This window comes from Centroberyx gerrardi, chromosome 15, assembly GCF_048128805.1.
Source record: "Centroberyx gerrardi isolate f3 chromosome 15, fCenGer3.hap1.cur.20231027, whole genome shotgun sequence".
In the NCBI taxonomy this organism is placed as follows: Eukaryota; Metazoa; Chordata; class Actinopteri; order Beryciformes; family Berycidae; genus Centroberyx; species Centroberyx gerrardi.
The window spans coordinates 20,962,225-20,988,035 of NC_136011.1; the positions used below are offsets into that span (position 1 = coordinate 20,962,225).

The 25,811-nt window shown below is 42.7% G+C and overlaps 2 protein-coding genes across 2 annotated transcripts; one reads left to right on the plus strand and one right to left on the minus strand.

Moving 5' to 3' along the window:
* The first annotated feature begins 2,414 nt into the window (after positions 1-2,414).
* Positions 2,415-15,897, plus strand: slc3a1 (solute carrier family 3 member 1). Its single transcript, XM_071905083.2, has 11 exons — positions 2,415-2,501; positions 7,247-7,658; positions 9,010-9,189; positions 9,637-9,782; positions 10,074-10,199; positions 10,740-10,859; positions 13,032-13,156; positions 13,621-13,822; positions 14,195-14,377; positions 14,598-14,723; positions 15,466-15,897. The coding sequence occupies exons 1-11, from the start codon at positions 2,415-2,417 to the stop codon at positions 15,895-15,897; spliced, it is 2,139 nt and encodes a 712-aa protein (XP_071761184.2).
* On the minus strand, positions 15,424-25,786 carry prepl (prolyl endopeptidase like). Its single transcript, XM_078288624.1, has 15 exons — positions 25,658-25,786; positions 24,950-25,078; positions 24,578-24,644; positions 23,747-23,927; positions 23,481-23,569; positions 22,743-22,869; positions 22,225-22,441; positions 21,762-21,953; positions 21,333-21,548; positions 20,799-20,974; positions 20,248-20,464; positions 19,581-19,730; positions 19,049-19,175; positions 17,737-17,825; positions 15,424-16,176 (listed from the first exon to the last, which is right to left on the minus strand). The coding sequence occupies exons 1-15, from the start codon at positions 25,784-25,786 to the stop codon at positions 16,099-16,101; spliced, it is 2,184 nt and encodes a 727-aa protein (XP_078144750.1). The 3' UTR covers positions 15,424-16,098.
* Between the last annotated feature and the right edge of the window lie 25 nt (positions 25,787-25,811).

Sequence of the window (25,811 nt, forward strand, 5' to 3'; positions counted from 1 at the left end):
TTTTCTCCCACACTGAGAGATCAATCGGAGCAGAAATACCGGTTTCAAAAAACCTCACAAAATACACCCAATCCAGAGGATTGCAAAACAGATTTTGTTGGTTCTTTTATAAAAAAAAAAAAAAAAACAAGCCAAAAAAAAAAACGGGGGAAAAATAAGAACAATTGCAACGATGGTATGAAAACAGAATTGCATATACATATAGGAAGAGAAGCAAAGAAGGACAGGTTTTCTTTGCCCCTCGTTTTCTTGCTTTTTTTTGTGGTGGTTGTTTTTGTCGTGGACTGGCGGAGACACGGGAGCAGCCCTGGTTTGGACACTGTGGGACACAGTGACTCTGTGACGCTCTATGGTGCCTTGCTCAGAACTGAGAGAGAAGGGAGAACCCTGCAGCTCGACAGCCAGCCAGCCAGACAACACCAAACCAGCCAGCCAGGGACATTTGGAAGACACTGAATAGACTGAAGTGGTTACCTGGCTGCATTTTTGGCATTATTTGTTTGAAATGTAACTACTTTACTTGCACCTGACTGGCAGCCAATCGGCCACAAAAGCCTGTGACCCCCGCCCTCTAAGCTACCCAGTCCAGTCCAGTTCAGTCTAGTCTAGTCCAGAGTTTCGGGCATTACCTGGTACCCGCACCGCAGGCCTCAACGAGGCCCAACACTTCATCTGCCCATGCACCTGGCCTGCTAGACAAAGCCTCACTGAACTCTAGTAGCCCCTGGTCGTAGAACTCCCAAATTCCTCCTAATCCAAAGACCGCTGGCTCGAAGCGTCAAATTCAGGGCCCAAGAATGAACATGGAGCCCCGCACCCCAAGGCACCCCACCTGAAACACTGGGGTTTTATGGGGAGCCTTGTTTTCAGGTGAGAGAACTGAGTCTGGCTGGCAACGACCATCAGTACGGCTCCTCCAGGCCGGGTCAGGACTACTTAAAGCAAGACATGGGCTGGTGTGCTTGGCTGCATATAGGCATTATGTGGAGAAGGGTTTAAACTGAAGTGTGATGGCTTTTCTCGCACATCCCTGCTCACCTTCTCTCCTCCTCCTGTCTCTTGAAAGATCTTATGAAATAGTTAATTTCTTGCTCTTCCTTTCTTTCTCTTTTCGCTTTCTGTCACTTCCTGCGAAGAGACACAGCTGTCATTTGCATTGGCAGACATTGCCAGAATCATAAGCTTTTCAGCCTACTGTTTAAGAGATAGAAAATAGAAATTATATATAAAATCCTTATATATAGATATATATATTTTGATTTATGTTTGTTTCATATTAATTCCCAGCCATGGTATTTGTTGTGGCCTAAAGTGCGTGTGTATGTGCGCATGTGTGTTTGTTACGTGTGTGTGCGTGTGTGCGTGTGAGTAAATGTGTGTCACACACATACTGTCCCCACACAGCAGCGGTCCAAAGACAGAGATTGGGGTAAAGGGATTCCAACCTCACCTCTGCTTCCCCCTCTCCTTAAAGAATAAGTTCAGCGATTTTTGACCTATATAATTTGTCTGTTACATACCTGTAGTACTTGGACCTGCAGACCCGCAGACAATATTGGCTCCTGAATCAGCTGTCGGTTGAAACGGTGAGCTGTGTTGCTAGGCCTCTTGCTGCTAACAATGAGTCCAAACAAGGTTTGTCAAAATATCTCCAAAAAAGCCGTTTGTAGGCTCCACAGGGGAGTTGAGAGTAAACGGAAAAGTCACAAAGTACATAAATTAAAATTAGCTCTGATTTAGGACACATTTCTGCCATTACGCACACTTCAGGAAATCATGGAACTATTTTTCTCTGCTGCAGCACAGCCTGCTGTGGGATGAAAGTGCGTTACTGGCGGTGTGATCTAGTTTTGCAGACGGTCAGGTCAGATTGTAAACAATTGCACATGGAGCCACGTAGAGTTTGGTAGAAGACTATCCACTGAGTGGAAATGGTGCTGCTGCTCTCTGAGCTGTGGATATAAATATGTTGGTTGGCCGCCATATTGTTTTCACAGACTGGCTTTTTTGGAGATATTTTGACAAACCCTGTTTGGACTCACTGTTAGCAGCAAGAGGCAAGAGAGCTCGCTGTTTCAACCGACAGCTGACTTGTAAGTCAATATTCTCTGCGGGTCCAAGTACTACAGGTATGTAAAATTATATATAGGTCCAAAATCGCCGGACTTATCCTTTAACACATGCACACACACAATCCCACTCTAGCTACCACTTGCCTTTTCTATCTCTCAAATATCCTGTGTAAAACTAATGCATTTTTGTTTTTTCTTTCAGTGAAACGATTTCTAGGAAAAAATAATCCCTTTTTTTTTTTTTTTTACGTTTTATTATCTTTCTTTGGTATATACTGCGTTATAGAGTACTGTGGCCATGGTCCTATTTCAGATGGGTAGGAAAGAACAGACAAGGGAAGGATGAAATATCACCTAGCTACTGTAGAGTGGGAGAGAAAAGTGGAAGGAGGTTTTTTGTGTCACTGTATGAAGGTAAAGAGGGCCAGTGTAAGACTGAAGAGAATAGGCCCTACGCCTAGGGAAGTGTTCACATTGTCAAAGAAGTGGCAACATATTCTCAACTTCTCCTCAGCTACCTTTAGAGACTTTGCCTGAAAGTCAAGAAGAGATTGCTAAGAAAAGATGATTAGTAGCCAGTTTGAACACAGTCCGACTCTTAGCGACGAGGAGTCCATTTCATTTCTGTCAACCCAGGAAGTAAATATTCATGTAAACTTCAGAAACAAAAACTTGGCAGACAAAGCTTCTCCTATTCAATCTTTTTCAAACGCGCATATAGACAAAATATATGCACGTATATTACGTGTGTATTATGTTTTCAGTAGACACATTTACAATAGATTATATACGTATATACAAATATGTAATATACACCTGTTTTTTTTTTTTTTCCAGTCATTCAATGGCAAATTCATTGTGCTTTCTGAAGTGGCAGTATTGAAAGAGAATAGGCCTAACAGAGCTTGCTGGCTGGTTAATGTTCTTGTGGTACACTTGCCCTTGGTGCCATATGACAAATAGGTACTTGAATGTGTAGTTCTTTTTTTGCAGTTGCATTCTTTTATTGGGACGATTGATTTTTCTTTTTTGTGGTGGTGGGAAATGGGGAGGGGCGGGGGGGGGGGGGGGGGGGGGTTCTTTATAGTTGTGCATGTTTTGTGATTGAGGGAAGAGTGTGTTTGTGTGCGAGTGGGAGATGTATTGGGCGGGTGGGGTTAATGTTTTATGGGCGTGTTCAGTATGGTGAAACACAATGTTGGGAAGTGGAAATGTATGAAAGATATGGATGAGGTATGAACTAAAAAGTGGATTCCACACAGGGATTGGTATCTCTTTTTTCCCCCCAAGCAGGCAATGGTTAATAATCTTTACTGCATCTGATTTAATCTTGTTCTGAAATGGAATCATCCCCTACATTATATTTCATGCACCCCATACTTTTCTGTCTTTAACATTGTGTAAGGTTCTACCATGCTGAACACAGCCCTTTGTTTAGAATTACGTTTAAGCTATATCAGACACTGGGCTAGGAGAGGAATTGACGGAGGGGAGGAGGGAGAAAAGTTTATTTTTCTGAATGTAATTCACCATTATCCACACTATGACTCCACTGCATGGACTGAATACAAGCAGCACTGCAGCACCACTCTCTCTCATCGGTCATTTAATGACGAAAAAAGCTCTCTTGGCTCCCTTTGTTTTGGAATAGACTGTACTTGATCATTGTTCTGATTGTGGAATATAATATTGAGTCACATGGGAAGTCTTCTCACTTTTTCTAAGGAGGTTTGGTGATGCCTGAATGATCTGCCCCTGACCCGTTGCTTTGATTTCAGGATACATAAAGTAAAAGATAATTTTACAAAGCAGATTGTCTCCTGAACCTTTCACTTGTTCCGGGCCAGCTGGCTCAATATTGGCTTAAAGACACCAGAAGGAGGCAACTAGGATTTGGAACCAAGTTCCTTGTTCTGTTCTGAATGGTTGTGAAATGGCCACAAACTGGCGAAGCAGCCAAGAGACAACTGAAATTCTTGATGTTTTCACAGGGTTTTGCAGGTTGGAAATGAACCCTAGCACTCTAAGCCACTCCCCTCTGACTTCTCTGGTCACTCTTTATATATCCACAAGTATTGATTGACTGATATATGTAGTATGAGGACAATGCTAAGTTTCACATTTATTGTTTTATTTATTCCAATGCTTTTAGCCGTTTTAAAAATGAGAAGTGCTGTATTTTGAGGACAGAATGAGATTATGATAAGCTCGTGTGTGTTTGAGAGTGATGTATGGGCTTTACCCCCCTCACCTTCAACGAGGGGGGTCACAGGAAGGATGAGGAGACACCCAGGGTTTTCACCATCCCTCCCTTCTTCCTGTCCCTCTAATTTCCCAGTATGATATTGTGATGTTTCAGACCATACGGTGAACATAATCTTCAATAAAAGATGGATTTAAGTTTAACCGCTGCCATGTTTTTGTTTTTCAGTAGGGAACTTGAAATGTCAACATGTGCCTTTCATAAGCACTGACTGTTCAGTACAAAAACACAATACATAGTTTGTACATTGTGTGGCAAGACCACAAGACATTCTGTGCACTGTGCTGTTGGGATAGGTTAGACATCCAGCATTGCACATAGTGTTTCTCTTAATGTTTTCCTCATTATTGCTCACTAAATACATATTCGCTGTGGTCCACAAGGGTATAGATTAACCAGCTCAATTTTAGTGCTTTCTCATGCATTTTCAGGAGTCTATTCTTAAAATTTGAAGGATTAATCAATAGAATTGTCTTGGATCAGCAGTTTTAGGTGTAGCAGACATCACAACATAAGTATTATTATGCTGGACTCAAAACAACTTTCTCTAGATGAAAACATCTAATATTTTGAATAGGCTTTAAACAAAAAAAAAAAAATCACTAATTTTCAATAAGACAGCACTGGGTCAAGATTAGCTTCAATCAGACTTGTTTATGTTTTGCATTAACAGTTTCATAAAATTGATGAAATGTCCTACATTTTCACAAACATGTTTTGCATTTTCACAGCGAGACGCACAATCACCGGGGAAACTAATTTGGGCCAATCAAATTTCAAATAAAGGATGAAATGAATATGACCAAGAACAAATAAATAAAATCAATGATGCGACTGTGTGAACATTAAATAAATACAATGGAAAAATCAAGCATTTCTCCCATTTCTTCAGCCTTCAGGGTTAAATATCCATTTTATTGAACATCATTCCATTGTAATAATTACGTGCTGAAAAAATCGCGGTGTGGTTCTTTTGGACTCGCATTGCACTAAAGTTCCTCCCCGTGCTGCCTGGCTGCGTGGAGATCAAATTTTATCCCATCATTAACAATGTAGACAAACAAAGTGGTAAGGTATACACTCGCACACACTCAAACAGTGTCGGATGCAAGCCTTGGAGAGTGAAAGTTTCACTTTGTTTTCGTGACATGGGCCTAAAGTCTCCTGAGTAGACGCAGGAGAGAGAAGCAAGCAGCAATATTGTGAACAGAATAAGACGCAGCCCACATTAAAAACAAAAATTACTATTAAAATAGTAGCCGGCTGGAAACAAGTTAGTCGTGAGCTATTTGGCCGGCAGCCAGTACTTGTGGTATAAACTGCATCATTTTTGTTTTACATTTACAACATGCTCTTTACTTAACTTCTGTAAGAGGCCCTGTGTTAACAATGATACACTATGTGTTGCAGGGTCACACTACCTTGTGAGCTGAGGTCAGATAAGAGGAGTCATCAGATCAAAGTGTCCACCTCCCTTTCTGCCCTTTTCCAAGAGATAAGACGAGTTCAGAATGAGTGATGTATTGAGTGTCATGGTCCCTCTATATAGCCTAGTTAGTACACACTAATTATTCTCTGGGCTTTCTCCTCTCAAGACTGCAACGCTCTTGCTCTTTGTTCATTACCCTTTGGGTTGAACAGTACAAGATGCAAAAACTGCACATTTATCACACAAATGTCTTGTGAGCTGTGGCGTATGTTCAGTAATACATTGTTCTGTTTTGTGGTAGAGCATGCAAGAGAGAAAGAGGGCCTCGCACAGAAAACCAGCTCGCTACTCGGCTCAGAAAACAAAAGCACAGGCCTTCAAAAGACTTTGAATAAGGTGTTTCTAAAACAGAATGTGCATACTGGTTGATAAGCTGTCTGATGGTCCAGTAGATTTATAACGGCATTGCACGATGTCCTTTATAGTCACCACTTGTGGGCTAGTATCATTCTTTTGACATCTGAATTGGGCTTCTATATGAATACTCACCCTGGATTATGGCAAATGTACTGGTAAATGACCATTCAAATTGAGCAAATGAAAATCGGGGGACGACATGGATCGGCTCCAGTCTGACCATCCGTCACACACAATATCTTGGACTCCACTGATTGGATTTTAATGAAACTGGGGGAAATGATGCGTATCATTTCACTGGGGGTGCTACAATATGTTTACTTGTTATTGATTGGCCCAATGGGTCCTGCATCAATCATGGGAGATGACATTTTTACTTGTTTATATCTAACATTTCATATATATATATTCGCTTCTGATTTGTGATATTTAGTTGTTATGATTCTTCTTGTAATAGACCAAATCTTGGTAATCGTTCCTCTCCCTTCCTTCCTCCTTTTAGTGGCACTACCAGAGATAGCACAATAACTATATTAATATCTATGTTCTCTATTGATTCGCACTGTGGACATGTTGGTGTGACTTTGTGCCCCCTGACAACATTTGGCTTTGCTGTGCCCCTGGTTCCAAACTCTCTGTTGCAGTGTAGAGCAGATCCACTTAAGTCCACTGTGCTCCAGCCAAGGGAGCAACAAGATAGGCTAATCTCTAACCATTCCTATCCAACTCTCCCGTTTCCCACATTCCACAAGTGGCACTGTTCTGTGTGAGAAAGGGTGTGTGTGTGTGAGAGAGAGAAAGAAAGAGAGAGAGAGAGAGAGAGAGAGAGTGGGAGGGAAGTGTGTGTGATAGAGAGAAAAGTGGGGAGTGTGTGTGAGAGAGCACTATGACCGTGTGAGCACTATGACCCTCTCAGAGCAGCTACATTACTTAGTGTACTGTTGGCGCTCTGAGTCTCTCCAGCTTACTGCAGAAGAACAGCAAACACACTTAGTTCTCAGGTGGTTTTCCTAAATTAGACCTAATTAAATCAGCCACCAGTCTCCAAAAAAGCCCCGAAGGCAGCGGAGTATGGAGCTAGGAGAATGCACCAGAAACTTGGGCTTCCAGGAGGCAGGTGGAGGGCAACCACCGGAGGCGGATTCCACCACCACCACCGACGACCCCGGCGAGGAGAACCGGGACTCCACCGGGGTGCACCTGGACTCGGACGCCGCTGAGTACACGCAGATCAAACCGTACGCCGGGATGCCCAAGGAGGTCTTGCTGCTGTACTCCAGCCAAGCCCGGTACCGAGTGCCCCGCCAGATCCTGTTCTGGCTGACGATGGCCTGCACCCTGGCCTTGGTGGCGCTGACGGTCACGGTGATCGTCCTGTCGCCTCGGTGCCTGAGCTGGTGGCAGGCCTCCCCGGTGTACCAGGTCTACCCCCGCTCCTTCAGAGACTCAGACGGCGACGGGGTCGGAGACCTCAAAGGTAAGATGATACACTACACTGTATGCTCTATTAACTGATCTCCTAGGAGAGCACAATGATCTATCCAAGTAAAAAGTGTTATTATTATTATTGTTATTAGGGGTTCAAGCCCGCAGCCCTATTGTTTTTCTTCTTGTTCTTCTTCTTCTGCCATACCCTAAACTGATCTGGAAATCAGTAATCTCGCATAAACACATCTCTGTGTAAAACAAAACGGAGGTCTGGAGAAATTCAAGCAGAACTGTTGGTTAGAAATAACTTCTTGGCCAAGAATACTCTTTGTCCCTAACTGACTGACTCCCCACTGTTGAAATGTGCATGTGTGACTTTTTGTCTGACTGACTTGTTGAAGTCCCTTTGTGTATGCCATCGATATAACTAATCTATGTACATTTACCCTTGAGCTGTCGTTTGCTTATTTGAAAATAGCTAACTGCAGATGAAAGGTAATTATTTTGTTCTTAATCATTGCAAGCATAGGAATATGGCATAATAGAAGCAACATGTAACACAATGACTTCTAATAGAAACAAAAAATACAGAATATTTGCCTGATACACACAAACAGGAAGGGAGTCATATTTCCTAAATGCTTAATTCTAGACCATACAAACTTCACTTAGGCCTACCTTTTTGCAAGGGGCCCAAAGTGTGTCAGACTACATTTGGTCATGCTGAATAGCACCACCATCATTTGCCCATTAGGCTTGGATACCACTAATGGCCACTTGGCGGCTATATTTATTATTATTATTATTATCATTACAAAAAGCCTTAAATTATCTAAATTTAAGGCCTTAAAAACTATTCACGTCTTAAATGGAGTAATTAGGAATTCAAAATTTCCTCTATATGCATATATGGTCAAGGATGTTTGATTAATACATCATTAACACACACACACACACACACATACTGTACACACAAGATGCTCCTTTCATTACATGCACACTGAATTTCTTGTTTTCTTTTTCAAAATTTTAACAATTACAGCACCACTGGATGCTATATGATAAAAGTGTTAGATGGATAAAAAGTTATTTTCCCACAACTCCTACTTAGGCCATATGAGTTGGTCTGATTCATTAATCAAGGTAAAATAAAGGTAAGAGATAATTCTTTCTTATTAAATCAGTTTATCACTTACTCTGTTGCTACTATGCCATTTATGCCTACTATGCCATTACATTTTCAGGTATCTGCATCACTCACTGCCATTGTTACAGGTTAATAGTCTGTGTGACAAGTTGACTCCAATCTTGACAGCATCACTTTTAATACAAGTCACTTTGCTGTCCCACAATTGCACATATTCTTTCTCCCTCATTCATTGATGTTTTATTTCTGGCAGGTATCCAAGAGCAGCTGGATTATTTCCAGTACCTGAACATCAAGTCAGTTTGGATCAGTCCCTTCTACCGCTCTCCCATGAGGGACTTTGGCTACGATGTGGAAGACTTCAGGGCCATCGACCCGCTCTTTGGAACCATGCAGGACTTTGACGAACTCCTGGCTGAATTGCATGACAAAGGTGTGTGTTTGGAGCGGGCTGTAAGCATGGCTGTGTGTGTGTGTATATATATATATTTGGCATGGGTAGGGGGAGGAGTGATAGTTGGTCATCATGCATCTCCCTTTGGGGTAGCGGGGTGGCCTATTGGCTGGAAAGACCGTCCTTAAAGGTCCTGGGTTCAAGGACCCTGTGTCCCCAAGCATCTGCCCCGCTGACGTGTTCGTGAGCTAGACTCTGAATCCCTACTGGATCCAGGGACACTGTTCTGTAGCTCATCCTGACCTCTCACCTCCCTGTGGAGGTGGGAAAATAGACGTGAAAATAGAAATTCCCTATGGGGATAAATGTACTATCGCATTTCCTCTGTCTGACCTGTCTGAACATGACAGCATCAAGAGTCTGTCTGTTTTCCTGTGCGTATCTGTATGTCTTCCAGTCGTTCTAACCTCTCTCTGTCTCCTATAGGCTTGAAACTGATCATGGATTTCATTCCCAATCACACCAGTGACCGGCACCGCTGGTTCAACCTGAGCCGCGCCGGAGACGAGCACTACAGGGACTACTATGTCTGGACCGACTGCAACGAAACTGAACCAAGGCCTAATAACTGGGTTGGTACATAGTTCCTCAATGCACAACGTGCTGTCTTTGTCTGTCTGCATGTTGGTGTCTGCTTTTGTTATTGTGTGTCAGTCTCTGAACCTCAGCTGATGTGTATGCGTGTTGTGTTGGAAAGTGTCAATCTGTGGATGATTAGTTTGTCTAACAAGGAGGATGGAGGGAAGGTAAAGGTGCTCTTTTCCTTTAATTCTATTATCATCAGATAGATACATAAAGGGGAATGGGGACACCTCTCTATTCTCCTCATCTCATTCCCATCTTGTCCTGTCTTCTCTCCTCAGGTGAGTGTGTTTGGGAACTCGTCGTGGACCTATGATGAAGTTAGAGGAAAGTGCTACCTGCACCAGTTCCTCAAAGAGCAACCAGACCTCAACTTCAGAAACCCACATGTCCGCAAAGAGATGATGGTAAGATTACATGCTGCGCTCATTCAAGGCCCTTTCTGTTTTTTCTCATATGCTACAGACTGGGTTTATAAACATGGTACATGCACTCGCTATCTCTGTGCCACTGGCTCATTCCTAAAAGCATGTACTGTATAATGTATAGTAAATTAGCCATACTACACTCTTGTTTCTGTGCTGTCCTTCTCATCTGTTTCATTTTCTTTCTTCACTGTGAGGTAGCCATGGTCATTGAGGAATCCATAATTATTTCTGGTTACAATTGGTTACACATTACCTTTAGCCGATTAACCCATGTCTGTCTTATACTGCTGCACACAGCACAAAGTACAACAGAGGATGATTGTACTCTCTCTATGGTCCTTTGTAGTATTAGACTGAAGACACAGTAGACACTTTTGGTGGAAAGGGTGGAAAATAAAACAATTTCACAAAGAACCATTGACACATTGACATTGCAGTACTAATGAGTATAGTCCTGCACTCCTTGCAGCCTCATTCTTGTATTGCAGGCATATAACTCTTTTCAACTTCTCTTCTCAGGACATCATTCGTTTCTGGCTGGGAAAGGGAGTGGATGGGTTCCGCATGGATGCAGTGAAGCACCTCCTTGAGGCTGTGCATTTGAGGGACGAACCACAGGTCGATCCAAGCAAGCCCCCAGTGAGTTTTGCCTCTCAACACCTCATGATGTCTAGCCTCGCTCGGTTCAGTCTAGCTCAGGTACACCCGATGGACTCAGAACCATAGATGATCTATAATGGGCCCTGGTTGTGCTTTAGTAATCGATAGTAACTAGCCATTGCACTTAGCAGTCAGCGCTGTTCTCTGGTCTGGCTCAACCCGCTAATTCTGCACTCACGAGCACCATGTGGCCACCAGAGTTGGAAAGGACTGTCTCATCTGATCTGCCAGTTGAAATGGATCCATCTCAAATGGCGGAGCAGGTGTTATATTGTGGGCTACCAATCACATGTCACTCCATGTAAGGTGGCGCTTCAGGTGGAATCAAATTTACCTTCAATGATAAGCACCAAGGGGTGCTTCTAGGAATTCTGTAACCCTTGATAGTTGTGCCACTGGTTACATGTAAGATAAATTAACCATAAGAAATCCGTATTTAGCCCAATTTTGTGCCAATGTGCCAACTATTTACAAATATAGCACACCATTTAAATGTTGGATAGCTGGATGTTTGAAGTAGTTGCAGGGGGGATGGTTATATAGAGGACAAACACAGATACTCACTGATACATTAATTGGGGAAGCTGCCCAATACTGTGGTTGTACTGTTGGCCGTTCACTAAACAATATTTGATGTTTAATTTTGCTTTTGGAGACAAATTTCAATATTGTGTGAAAATCATCTTTTATCATCTTTTATTCTGGGGCGATTCAATCAGAGCAGGCATATTATTGGCAGTCTTTAGGCCTGGCTTGCATGTTGTGTGATTTTCAATGATGTGATGTATAATAATACTAATAATATATAATAAGAGTTGGCTATATAAGAATAATATAATGAGAAGAAGTTAACCTGAAGTTAACTTGGCAGAGCCAGTGAAGAAGGTAAGAACCAACATTCAGAAAGTCATGAAGTCACAGTCCTGTTGGTCTGTCTTTTTTTTTTTTCTCCGGTGCAAACTACACAATTGAGCTGACCGAAAGCTTCTGCTGCTGCTCTATTGTGCTCACATCACCTGCCAACTCTTCTTCCTCTGAGCTCAGGAGATCATGGTTCATTTTGGTTAATAATCTCTGAAAAGATCCTGTTATTATGTTGAGTTATATAATTATACAATGTTAACTTATTATAATGTGTGATATGTCAGAGTACATATTTTAATTGTATAAAGATAAAAAAGCAGTATGGTAGGCAGAAGCAGCTCCACTGAAGCGGTACTTTCCAATGCAGTTGGTAGAACAAACATTCAACAAGTGAGTGGGAGAGTTTTTACTTTACATGATGTATCATTTATCTCTGGGTGATGGATAGGGTTCATTAAGTGCCCTGCTTGAGAAAATGCTGTTCCTGCTATTCACACGGCAACATTGTTTCATGCAGAACTGAACTTAATAAGAAGGAGTTTTTGTTCCATGGAGACTGAAGTTATTTCTCACAGTGGAAAGATTAGTAGAAAAGAGGCATATTTTAGTGGATTAACAAGTCATTGGGATTTACTGAATAACACTATAATACTGAGACTGACTGACTGGTCTACTCACTGTTGACTGAACGGTTTACTGACTGCTGCAGCATTCCACCCAAACTCACTGCCTGCTCTACTTAAGCAGTAAGCCATGAGAGGCTGTGCTTTGTAGCGATTTTAGAACAAAACAAGAGCCGTTGTTAGGCATGATGCAGTTTTTTAGTCTTTTATAAAACAGTGATAACATATCAGCAATTATTAAATAATACTATTAAATAAATGCTATTCGTTAGCAAAGCAATATATTTCTAGTACCATTATGAGTTGCTTTTTTCTGTGCATTAATACTTAAATTAACAGTTATGCAGTCATGGGTGTGTGGATATTTTATGACGAATTTGAACGAGATTCAGTCAGTCAGAATAGAGGACTGCAACTAGGCCTATCTGTTTTAGGATTTTTGTTGAATGGTTGAATAGTTTACTGACTGTTGTAGCATTCAATCCAGAAACCACAAACCTTATAATATCCCCACTAATGGTTATTTTATGTAATATTCCTAAAACTTTGTAGGATGCTATAATCTCAGACTGGGACTTCCATCACAGTTGTACCACCAGTCAGCTACTGTGACTGAAAACCTGACCAGTAATAGCCATATTATTTTGCATTCCTAACACTCTAGGAGTCTATAACTTCGGAGTGGGACCTGCACCACGACTACACCACCAGTCAGCTGGGGTTGCATGACCTGCTGAGGGAATGGAGGGCAGAGATGGACATCTACAGCCGCGAGCCTGGCAGATACAGGTATGTGTGCACCTCAATGCACCTCAAATGCAAATTTGGAAACATTTAATCGTATCACTGATGCACCAAAGCATCATTGAGATTTAATATCATCAGATTTTGTAATATTATTAGCCCCGTGACAGCAGTGGCTCCAAGGATTGCAATGTTGGTCGGTCAGTCACTCTGTTCAGCACTTTTGGTCATGTGGGTGAAAATGTGCCACAGGGAGTGAGATTGCAGACTGATTGTGAGAACTCTGTTCGATTCCCAGCAGGGACGCTTCCACAAAATTCTCTATACGATAAGCTAAAAAGCTTAGATGAGTTTGAAATGATTTGGAGAGCTTTACTTTCCATGTGAAACAGAAGTCAGTATACATCACCTGTGCTACCTGTCCCCATGGTTGAAGGTTGGCATTTATAGCTGTGGAGCAGTTTGCATATAAACTCCATACATAACATAAGCTCTTGCCCCACTTCTAGGTTCATGGTGACAGAATCATATGATTACCACGAGGTGGACAAGACCATGATGTACTACAGCACCCCACTGGTTAAAGAGAGTGACTTCCCCTTTAACTTTTACCTGCTAGACCTGCCCCAGAATACCAGCGGCTTGTGGGTTCAACAGCTGGTCCACCTCTGGATGGCCAACATGCCCAAGGGACAATGGCCCAACTGGGTGGTGAGTCTCGGTGGTCTATGGCCTGGGACCTTTGTTGCATATTGCCTTTCCTGTCTCTCTCCACTTTCAACTGTCCAATAAAAAAAAGGCCCCAAAAAACAGAAAAGGAAACACTCCTCTGTGACAGTATCAGCCCTTCATGTCACTCTAACTCTGCCGGTGAGTTTTATGATTAACCCCTCAAGTTTCTCTCTTAATTTCTCAACCTACCTAGCTTATCTCCCTCTTTCTGACCTCCATTTCTTCCCCAACCCCTACACATCCACTTCACCCTTTCTCTTACCCTCCCAACTCATCTCACTCTCTCCTTCCCACCTCCTCTTGCTTTTTTACCTCCTCACCCTCTCTCCCTCCCCTCCACGCCATCATCAGGTAGGGAACCATGACAAGCCTCGAATTGCCTCCAGTGCTGGTCAGAATTACGTGCGTGTCATCAACATGCTGCTGCTGACACTTCCGGGCACGGCCACCACCTACTACGGCGAGGAGATCGGCATGGAGAACATCAATGTTACACAGAGTCAGATACAGGACCCTGCTGGCAAATACAATGCAGTCAGTACAATACATATACTGAAACACACTCAAATATTCACATATAGTGCAGACAAGATGTACTGTGACAGTAGACTAAACTATAGTGCGAGAGCGTGCTAGACATACAATTTATGCAAATATGCACTAAAGTGTACACATATACTGTACATTCAATGTCAAAATGTTCTATGTCAGAAGCAGCATAAGGGCCAGGCTAAATCCTCTCCTCTCGCTGCAGAGTGCCAGTCGGGACCCCCAGCGGTCTCCAATGCAGTGGAGTGGTGAAGTGAATGCGGGCTTCAACAACAAAACCAACATCACCTGGTTGCCTGTACACCCTGACTACAGCACTGTCAATGTGGAGGTATGTGCACTACACACAGTTTCACCTAACCAAACTCTCTATAGACTCTGTTTTAGTGCTAATCCGACACAGGAGAAAAGTCTGGCTGATGCTTTTGTCAGGTGAAAATAAATGTTTGTATTTATTCAACCAATCACAATCCACAGGGTTGCTCAAAACTAGAGAGCTGATGGGCATCTTGTTAAGTTACATGTTAAATAGCATTTGTTGTGGTGGTGCACCAGGTGCGTTGTACAAAGAGAATAGTGAAGTGCAGGTTGTGGTGAATGAATGGAGGAAAAAGCTGTCAGGAAGTGACACATCTGTTGAGTCAGACAAACACACTGATGCGGTTTTCACTCTGTGGTGCTGAACTGTACTTATCTCTGCTGTTAACAATGTCTCGGCTTGCATGGCTCCACAAACTGTACCAATATGTACAGTAGCTACGATGCCTGAGTTTAGAAGGCTTATTTGGATCCCTCTTAATGTCTGCAGGGGTGGCATTATTTTTCCAGTAGTCTGTTCAGAGCGTTAAAATAATTAATTGGGTGCCTTGCATTTTTGCTGTATCTGCCTACTGAACTCAAATAAAAAACACAATTAATTTTACCTATTTAACTAAGTTTTTTTATTCCATGTTTAGCTTGCAATTAAAAGATCAACTATTGCTATGATGATCAGATTTTTTGTTGTTGTTTGTATCCAGCCAAACAAAACAGCTTTTTTATCATCTGTCCCCTTGCTGCTCTTCCTCCTTTAGGCCCAGAAGAAAGATGAAGGTTCTGTTCTGGCCCAGTACCGTTTCCTGAACACTCTGCGTCAGTCAGAGCTCCCGCTTCACCGTGGCTGGTTCTGCTACGTTCACGCCGACACCAACGTCTTCTCCTTCCTCCGAGAGCTGGGCGGGCTTAACCGGGCTTTCCTCATAGTCCTCAACTTTGGCAAAGAAACTGCTGTCACAGATCTCTCCTCCGTTAGCGAGTTACCAGACCAGTTGATGGTGCTGATGAGCACCGACCGGGTGAACGATGGGAAGGTGGTGCATAAGTCTCGCATCCAGACAGCAGCAGGAGAAGGTTTAGTGATCCAGTACTCCACCCACATCCGGTTTAATCCCAACCACCCCACGCAGTGCTATGTCTCTGAGAAGGCCTGCTATCTGGGGGCCTTGGACATACTTTATAAATGCTAGTATGAGAGGACCATGGTATCAAATTATTACAGCTTCACAGTAGCAATCAATTAATCCAAGATTTTTCTTCAGTATTCACCCATATCAACGGATATATATCATATAATATGTATCATATGATATAAATGTATATGTCATATGTAGTAGTGGTTGTCTGTAAATGTTTGGGTGATTGGGGTTCGATCCCCGACTGCATCCATGCTACCTCTTCCTGTTGCGTCGAGGCCGAGGAGGGTCCAGACCGAGTTCTGTGTAGAGGAAGGCTAGCTGGAGGGCAGACTGTGTTGGGGAGAGGAGACACAGGACAAGCCTGTCAGTCTGGACACTTTAACCACACATTTTACTCTCTCAAAACTGCCGTGGGTTGGAGTCAATTCAATATGCAAAACCTTTGATATTACAGTACACCATGTTTTTTTTTATATTTGATCTGTTGAGAAATGATTTAGACTTCTACTTTTATGATTTTTTAGTTACTCTGATTCAAATTTAAAACTTAATTCAGTGAACTGAACTCAACCCTGGCAAGAGTGTTATTACTATTACAAAGTTGAAATGGTTTCCGAACTACAACATAATGCTGTGGATTTCTATAATGTGACTGAGCAATGGCAGAGTCCATGAAGGTTTATAGGTTTATAAGACAATAAAGCTACGTTATGGTGCTGGAGTGGAGGTTTTATTGTGGCCGTCATTGCCTCTTGTTAACTGATCACTGGATGGAATGTAAGACATATACTTGTACTAGTGTTAGTCCTCTCCACACAGAGAAAACAGCTGAGATTTTGTCAGGATTATCTTTAGAGATCTGAGTTGCCTGTCTATTTTTTTTTTTGCCTACTTTGACAATATGTACTTAGGTAAACAGTGACCTTTTTTTTTTTATTTGATAGTCATTTTAAAGAGATGTAGTTGCAAAATAGCATAGTAGTGACCTGAAAAGCAAAAAAAAAAAAGCCCATCAGCTACAGAATTTATGCCACAATCTTCTCAGTTTACTGTGATGGTCACTAGATTGCACATTATTTAAAAATAAACACTTTGAAAAAACTAAGTGGATTTGACTGAAGAACACTGCTGCAGTAAGAAGTTGACTAAGAGTACTGTCTGAAATATTAATATGAATCTATATTTTTTGCCATTATTTTATTGTTTGCTGTTAGGTAAACTGTATTTTGAGGGCATGAAATGCAAAGTCCTTATTTCAAATGTGAACAAAACAGGTATCCAAAGGGGAATGCGAAAGATTCATTCCACCAGATCACAGATACAGCTCTTAATAAAAAGGGCCACAAAATAGTTAATTAACAACAATTTTGAATGGGTTTTAAAGCAATAAGAAATTTGTTTACATTTTTATTTGTAGACTGGCAACTTAATTTTAGTAAGTAACCATTGGGGGACAGTACACCTACATTTTAAGCTGTAAAAGGATGAGTACAAGCATTTATACCTGTAATTTATATAGTGGAAATGTGGAAAAATTCCACATTGGGGCTTTAAAACAAAATTTTACTTAAGAACATTTTCCCTTTTCAGCATGTGCATCTCCAAAAATTACCCCTTGAGAAAAAGGACCCTGAATTAAATAAGGCTACCTGTGTCTATTTTGCCTTGTATTTTGCCTTGTTTGTAGATGAATTAGAAAGTACCATTTTAAGATTTTTAAAATGAAGGCAAGTGAGTTGTGGTGACTGCTGGTCCTTAGAGAAGACAGTAATAGTGATGGACAGTTCATGAACACCTGCTCAGGCATGTATGCTTAAAAATTGAAAATGCTCTTCCAAAGTGACAGATCCCTATAGGACATTATTACACGCTTGCAGGAGAGTCAGTTACCTCCTCCAACATCAGCTCAAAGTCTTCTGGTCCGAGGTGATTTGCTCCAGGCTGGACATTCAGAACCACGTTTGGTGCTGGTTCACATTCTAACAGAAAGAGGAAGAGAGAGAGTGAGAGAGGGAGGGAGGAGGAAGGGAAAATGAGAGGAAAAGGTCTGATCTTTAAAACTTCCCTCGGACATTTCTCTTATCTCACTGTTTGCCCACTTTCTCTGTTCCCCTTTCTCTCTCTATCCTATCGCCCCAAATCCTTTCTCTCACTCTCACTCTCCCCAGTCTATCTTTACTCTTCTTTCATTCATTCATGCTCCCATCTGATATTGCCCTCCCTTCCTCTCAACCTCCTCCATATTATCCCCCCCACTCCTCCCTCCCTCTCTCCCCCCCCCACCCCGTCTCTGTGGTACGGGCTGTTTCACAAGTGCGGTCTTGACCTTGACAGCTCCCAGTCTGTGGCGTCTAATCTCTCTCGCTCTGATACACTATCTCTTTACCATGCTAATGGGCCTGCCCACCCGCCCGCACGTGTCTATGTGCCATCAGCACTTTATCAAAGGCTCCGGAGAGCAGAGAGAGATTAGGGAGACATACACACACTTTTAACTGCCTAGTGTATGTGTGTATGAACAACAGAAAAGTAAGAGAGGGAGAAAGAGAGGGAGAGAGATAATGTGCGCATTTGAAACGAGGAGAGTGAAGGCAGTGCATGAGAGAGGGGTGTAAAGCGGAGTACAACCAATGTGGTGGAGGGAGATTATAAGTGAGAGGGAGAAAGAGCCCGTCTAGAAATCGCCGTCAGGGGGGAAAATCAGAGCAATTCGCTGACGCACACACATATACACACTATGCTACAAGGTGACCTATGCTGTACTTCTTTGGTCTTGAACTTCTAATGCTGTTACCACTTCCCCTAGACAGAAAGACAGACTCACAGAAGCCCATTACTGCTGGCTCTCTAGGCATGCACACTGACACTACTATTGGGAGTTGACCCTGACCTATTAAAGCCTCTGCTTATGGGGAAATTATATCAAAAAGAATGTGGAGCAAGTACAGAAATGCACACTGGAATGCACACATACTATGTCTCTCACTCACACACACATAGACACACATACATACATAGAGAGACATACACACACACACACACATATATACACTGGCTTGCATGGTTGCACACATACACATCTACACCATCAACAAACTTAATGGTAATGCTGAACCCCCGCTGTACCCCTGCAGAACCTCTGGTGTGTGTCAGTGTGTCTGCATGTGTGTGTGTGTGAGAGACAGGGTTTGTGTGTACTTGCCTTTTACAGGATGAATGGTGAAGTGTGTATGAATGGCTTTCTTCAGCTGCTCAGTGTACTTGAGGACCCCTGCCAGGGGCACCCTGGCATCGCCACTGTAGGCTGTCAGCAGCATGGAGGGGTAGCGCTGTTTCACACAAACAAACACACACACACACACACACACCCACACACACACACACACACACAGAGGATACATTAGCCTAGTTTCCACTAGTATTCTAAACAGGGATTATTAATTATTTGTGGCACCCAATGTCCCCCAAATCAACATTTCTAAGATTCTTTGCATCTTTTTTCCAACACAGATTATCCGTCAGTGGTACAATGGGTCCAATCAAACAAACAGAACTTCTGGTACTGTGTTGGAAAGATTTCCAGTTAGCTGTATGTAGTGTAGACCTAGTGTAGTGTAGTCTAGTAAAGTGCTATTCAAACACTGGCTCTGGGTCTTCAACTTAGTCTGAATTAATGGTTGTCCACTGGTGTTGTGCAGGTGTATTTTTCCCCTTTGTTGTCTGCCTCTCCATACCTGAGGAGTAATGTTGTGAAGGGGACAGTAGGAGGCGATGGTGAGTCTGTGCTGTGGGTTTGTTAGGGGGTCCCCCCATTCCTCTCTCTCCTCCACAGTTAGAGGCAGCATGGGATCCTCCATAGTTCCCAACACATCCAGGAAAGGAGCCTAAACACAGGGAGAGATGGATCAGGATGTCTGTGTGTGTGTGTGTGTGTGTGTTTTATGAGTAGGGAGACGACCCTTCAACCGGATGACCTGGGTTTAAGCCCTGTATTGGCAGGCATCTGCTCTGCTGAAGTGTCCTTGAGCAAGACACTGAATCCGGACGAAAGAGAATGTCCCTATAGGGATCAATGAAGTATCACTTTATACGAGGTGCTGTATAGACTATAATTCAAGCTCTACCTCTCACATACACAGATTCTCTTATTTGCTTACTCTCACTTTCACTACTTTACCTCTCACATTTTGTCTTTGTTGCTTGTTTATGTTTTGTTTTATTCTGTCTGTACTGCTCATATTGTCTTTGTTGCTTGTTTGTTATGTTTTGTTTTTATTCTCTCTGTACTGTTCATTTTGTCTTTGTTGCTTGTTTTTCTTTTATGTTTTTGTGAAGCACTTTGTAACTCTGGTTTTAAAAAGGTGCTATATAAATAAAGCTTTCCTTGATTCATCTTCTCACCTGCAGTGTGACAGCCTGCATCAGGTGTGGGTGTGTGTTGCACAGCGCCCCCACCGGCACGGCCCCAGCACTGCAGGAGGTGAGGGCGGTGCGCGAAGGAGAGGAGACTCCCAAGGTGAAGAGGTGATGGAGACAGGCGAGGAGGTCCTCCACTCCTCTCTGCTTCCCCTCCACACGAGCCTGTCTCTGCCAGGACAGACCCCGTTCTCCTCCGCCCCTGGGAGGCGGAAAGACAGAGAAGACAGATGCAGCTGAACACACATAACACAAGGTAAAGGTTGAATTCCAGACTCAAGACTCAGCCCCCACAGACTTAGAGGGAATCTAAAAATGCACCTGTAGCTTCCTGCATCACAACATCAATACATACTCATTCACAATCACACATTACACCACACAATATCGCTATAAATGCCTGCCCGCAAGGGATATATAAGAGAAACAGTCCCCAGCATAGTATGCAGATAGCACTTACATATGCCTCATGCCACCAGCTAACCTGCCAAGTAATTTAGGTTATTTTTCATGCTGTTGGTGAGGTAATGTGTTACCTGATGTGGCAGTACGCTAGAGCCCAACCCTGCTCCATCAGTAGCCTTCTCTCTGGGCAGAACTCCATGTTAAGATCCCTGCCATAAGCTCCATAGACATGGACCAGTAGTGGCGCTTCCTTCAGACACTCCACAGGTACTGCATGGAACACAGTCACTGGCACCAAGGTATTGTCCTACAGAGGAGGAGAGGCAGGGAGACTGGTTTGGAGGCATGATGAAAGAGAGGCTACTAAATTTTAAATCTTAAAAAAAATCTTTAAAAAATCTTTAAAGCAAAGTTTGTAATTGCAAACTGCATTACTTGTGCCTGTGTGTGTATATATGTATATGATGTGGTGTCTAAGAGAGCATGGAAGAGCAAAAGAGAGACAGACACTGCCTATATTGTTGGAGTCTTCTGTCTCTGGTGGCTAGCTGTCAACAGATTATTACCAGTGGACACTTGAGACTCTACAATAGACACAATGCCTACCTCCCCACAGATACCTTTTCAGTTTGTGTGCATGTGTCTTATGTGTCAAGTGTTCTTACCTGGCTGCGGGCCTCCAAGCGTGTGGTGATATAATTACCCTGGTTCTCTGGGGAGGTGCCATCTTCTTCTGTGCCCAATAAAAGGAGCCTGTCCTTGGGGTATAGACGGTAGGGCACTGGGGGGTGCACCGGAGATGAGATCAGGAACTCTAACACACTGTGGTGGTCTGCCAGGCCTGGTCTCTTTGTTTCAATGGCACAGGCCCAGGAAGGGAGCTAGGGAATGAGTGTGGAAATAGGGTATAAGGAATGAATACATGAAAGCGAGAGACAGAGAAAGATGAAAAGAAAAAAAAAAAAGGGCAATAGAAAGGCAAAAATAAGAGCAAGAAAGAAAGGAAGCAAGGGACAAAAATGAAAACAAGAAAGAAGGGAGAATGCATGCAAATAAGCAAGAAACAATTTAAGAGAGTTTTATATCCTACTGACCTGTACAGTGTATGACTTCTTGGGGTGGGCTAGTGGGACCACTGTCAGAACAAGTTCACCGGTTGGCACTCTGGCAACCAACACACAGTGGTCCCCCACCACCTCCATGTCTCTGACTGCGATACCAGGGCCAGGGGAATACAAAGGCACCCAGGAGACCATGGACGGCCCTGAGAGAGGGGCCTTCAGCACCTAGGTGAGAGAAGAGATGGGAGGATAGCCACATTTATATACATTGCTGCTTTGGAAAAAACTTTCATCTCTTTCAAATTTGGTACTCTGTGAGCTGCCATGGTCCCACATGTGTACAAGATTCAAGTTGCTCCTATGGACCAACTATTAACTTTATACCATCTATCTTTTTCATGGACTCTGCCTCTATATTCTGCGTCTGGTCTGTCCGGGGCTTAACAAGTAACCCAACTGCTATATGTGTGTATGCGTTTATATATACACACTCTACCTGGTACTCTTGTCCAGAGCCTGTATTGGCCAGTATAATCAGCCATCCCCTCCAGTGCTCGACATGGTACAAGAGTTCTGGTAGACGTGGCTGCACCAGGAAGGGTTCTAAATTGGGTGTGGTTACGTCAATAAGCCACACCTCCGAACTGGTCTTGCTGTTGCAGTTGATGGTCAGTATATGTCGGTCTCTGGAAAGGGCAACCTCCACAAACACACTGGGGAGATATTGGCGTTGGTGTTCAAATTGGAGTTGGTGTGAGAGGAGAGAGTGCAGATGCGGGAGGGAGAGAAAAAGCAAGAGGGAGAGAGAGGACAGACAGGCAACAAACAAACTCTGTAAAACTGTAAACTGTAACCCTTAAACACATTATCATAATCCTAAAACAAATCTTCTGTTTTGTGAGGGTCATCAATACATCCTGATATGTGCAACTTTTCAAATTATACTGTATGTATGAAGACTTGTGGAACTCACAGCTATAGACACACCTGTCCCCCACCCATCCAAACACTTACTCAGGCTGTGTTTCCTCGAGCACGGACGTTATTCTGGTTCCAGTGGAATTTAGGTCCAGATGAAAGACTCTGCTGCAGCGCAGACCCTCCAGAGTGGTGTAAAGCAGGACATCGTCTGTGGCCCACTCTGTGCATGCATGCACACACACACACACACACACACACACACACACACACAGAGAGAGGATACATTAGCCTAGTTTCCACTAGTATTCTAAACAGGGATTATTAATTATTTGTGGCACCCAATGTCCCCCAAATCAACATTTCTAAATTTCTTTGCATCTTTTTTCCAACACAGATTATCCGTCAGTGGTACAATGGGTCCAATCAAACGAACAGAACTTCTGGTACGGTGTTGGAAAGATTTCCAGTTAGCTGTATGTAGTGTAGGCCTGTCTTTCAGTAGTCTAGGAAAGTGCTATTCAAACACTGGCTCTGGGTCTTCAACTTAGTCTACTTTAGCCATTGCTTTATTTGTCAGCCACTGAGAATGTGATTTTTGGTCTTTGGTAGTATTCAAACCAAAAATGTGGGCTTTGCAGAGCCTCAAAGAAACTTTTCACTGAAGAGAGAATTAAATCTAGCAATGGCCTGCCACCTCCAGCAAGAGGCTTCAAAGCCAGGTTCTAGCTGTTGTAGATTTCACAAAAGACATACTTTGGGTAGAGCTTTGTTTGGAGCCAGATGTGAGAAACCAACCACATTTAATACAAGTGTAAATAGTGTAAAACTTACCAAAACTGAAGACATTTTCCAGTGTGAGTATGACCTGTGGGGGATCCAGAGGACGGGAGGCTCCTCCTCTTAGCCTCACCACCACACACCTGGACAGTTTCAACACAATCATCCATTCATTGATCAGGAAACTGTTGTCATATCAAATTTGGTAATCAAAGAAAAATATTACCACCAAATAATAATTTCTTCCGAAGAATCCAGCTTTATTTACAAAGCAAATTTCGCACAACATGTGTGATTCTATTGTGTTCTATTCTATTGACCTGGGCTCTTCTCGATGACAAGTCTTCAGTGTGGCAGCAAGGTGCTTCTCCTGTGGGGACAGACGCACTCTCTGGACGGTCCACTCCACCTTCTCCTTTCTCCTGTCCTTCTTTACTTCTCTCTCCTCGTCCCCTGCAGAGCACTGTCCCAGATCTAGCACCTGCTCTGGTTCAGGTTCACCTAAACATAGGGAGAGGAAACAGTCATTAACTAAATTGGGAATGTGAGTTTTCCTAATGATGGAATGCATGAAAAGTCATAGATGTAAATATGGATATAAAGCTACATCGGGAAAAGGTGCTGCAATTTAACACCTGTAATTACATCACATGATGATATGGGACTGGGATTTGACTGTTGTGTAGCTACCTTAAAGGTACATATTCAATTATAAGTGTTCAAACATGCTTTTAACATTAATATATTAATTAATGTAAACGTAAAAACATAAACTCAGTTCTTGAGTTTCTGGCTTTCAGAGAATTAATGTTAACAGTTATTAATTTCACTGCTAGAGACTTAGAGACAATATATGTGAACACTTAAATTGAGTGTTATTTCCCTTTAGCAAGAGTTCTGTGTACCCATGCTACAGTAGGGTTTAAACAAGATAAATTGGGGGTAGACAGTCCAACTATTCATAGTATTCTGTTACATCACCACACGGCCAGCTTGGTAAGAAAATAACAGGTGATTGTAATAAATGAACAGGTGATTACAATCAAATGACAAACACAGCCAATGAGCTGTGTGTATTGTAAAGCGCCATATTGGTAGGAAATGCATGTGACATCATGGGAATACTATGAATTGAGACATTTTGTGCTTACTCTGTCTACTGTCCATTCTGTAGATGCCATCACCTTCAACAAAGTACACATGGTGATGTCCACAGACCTGAGGCAAGAGAAATCATATTGAATTATACCAATAAAGTGGAATTTCACTGTATCTGCAATAGACAAGTGCCTAAAGATGGAACTCCCCAGATGGCTGTCATTTGAGCCTCGCTGCCCATCCCACAGAGAAATGCACACCGTGTCCCTGACCTGACAAATATTGTTGTTTGAACACTTAGCGCTCTGGGATGGGTCATAACATCAAACTGGGCTGCTGTTATCTTTATACACAATACCTCCTCAGGTAATACTGAAATTATGGTAATGAAATGGTTTAAACCCAAAGCAGAAGGCCAGCCTTACCACTGAATTATCAGGTATGTCAGAGAACCTGCTGTATGTTGCCCTCAGTCTCCTGTTGAAATACTTCTGCAGGTCCTTGTACCTCTCAAGTCCAGGGCTGAGGCTCTCAACTGCTGAGTTTGAAGTGCCCTGGAATAAAACAAGACTTTATAATTGATGGAAAGACTTTATGAGACAGTACCTAGGAGGTTCCAGGTTCAATCCTTGCAACAGCCAATGTTGTGTACATCAAGATCCATGTGTCCTGTTGAAGGGTCCTTGAGCAAGGCCCTGAACCCTTAAGTCACTCTAGACAAGAGTATTATCTACAGTAAATGCCTAAATTGTAACTGTAATGAAAGAGACAGTGAGTATGTATGGACAACATTGTTGGGGAAGGCTATGAACGCATTACACAGTAATAGCAATTCTTGGTAGGAAATTGTGGATGTCTAATGTCATTCTGTGCTGTGTACTCCTGCAGGATGAAGCTGACTACTGTGTCAGTGTACTCTGAGCCAAATTAGCTTTCTACTAAAGCTCAATTTCGCCACTATATCCGCTCCGTGCCCTTATCTGTGCTCCTACAAGCCTAGTTTTGTCAGGCTGGTAACTAGAAACAGATCTACATAATACATGACCTACCTAACGTTACCAACGACATAGTTTAACGGTCATGTAAACTTACACCAAGCTGAAGGTGAAAAACAACATCGTTAACACCCTTACCGACGTGTAACAACGAGGGGCGGACAAGGACAGCCATGGTGTCCGTTTACAAGCAGCGAGCTCCCAAAATCGTAACCGAGTTGGTTTAACGAAACGAGTAAACGGACAAAGAGAAGAGAGAACGGCCATTAAGAACACTAGCTAACGGTAGATA

Coding starts and splice junctions, on each gene's coding strand:
- prepl (XM_078288624.1), bottom strand. CDS start 25,786: ATGGCCGTTCTCTCTTCTCTTTGTCCGTTTACTCGTTTCGTTAAACCA. Junction 22,870..23,480: donor GGAAAATGTCTTCAGTTTTG/GTAAGTTTTACA, acceptor ATGCATGCACAG/AGTGGGCCACAGACGATGTC. Junction 16,177..17,736: donor TTGAGCTGATGTTGGAGGAG/GTAACTGACTCT, acceptor TCCCCAACACAG/TCTGCCCTCCAGCTAGCCTT.
- slc3a1 (XM_071905083.2), top strand. CDS start 2,415: ATGAAATATCACCTAGCTACTGTAGAGTGGGAGAGAAAAGTGGAAGGA. Junction 2,502..7,246: donor TGAAGGTAAAGAGGGCCAGT/GTAAGACTGAAG, acceptor CCCCGAAGGCAG/CGGAGTATGGAGCTAGGAGA. Junction 10,860..13,031: donor TCGATCCAAGCAAGCCCCCA/GTGAGTTTTGCC, acceptor CTAACACTCTAG/GAGTCTATAACTTCGGAGTG.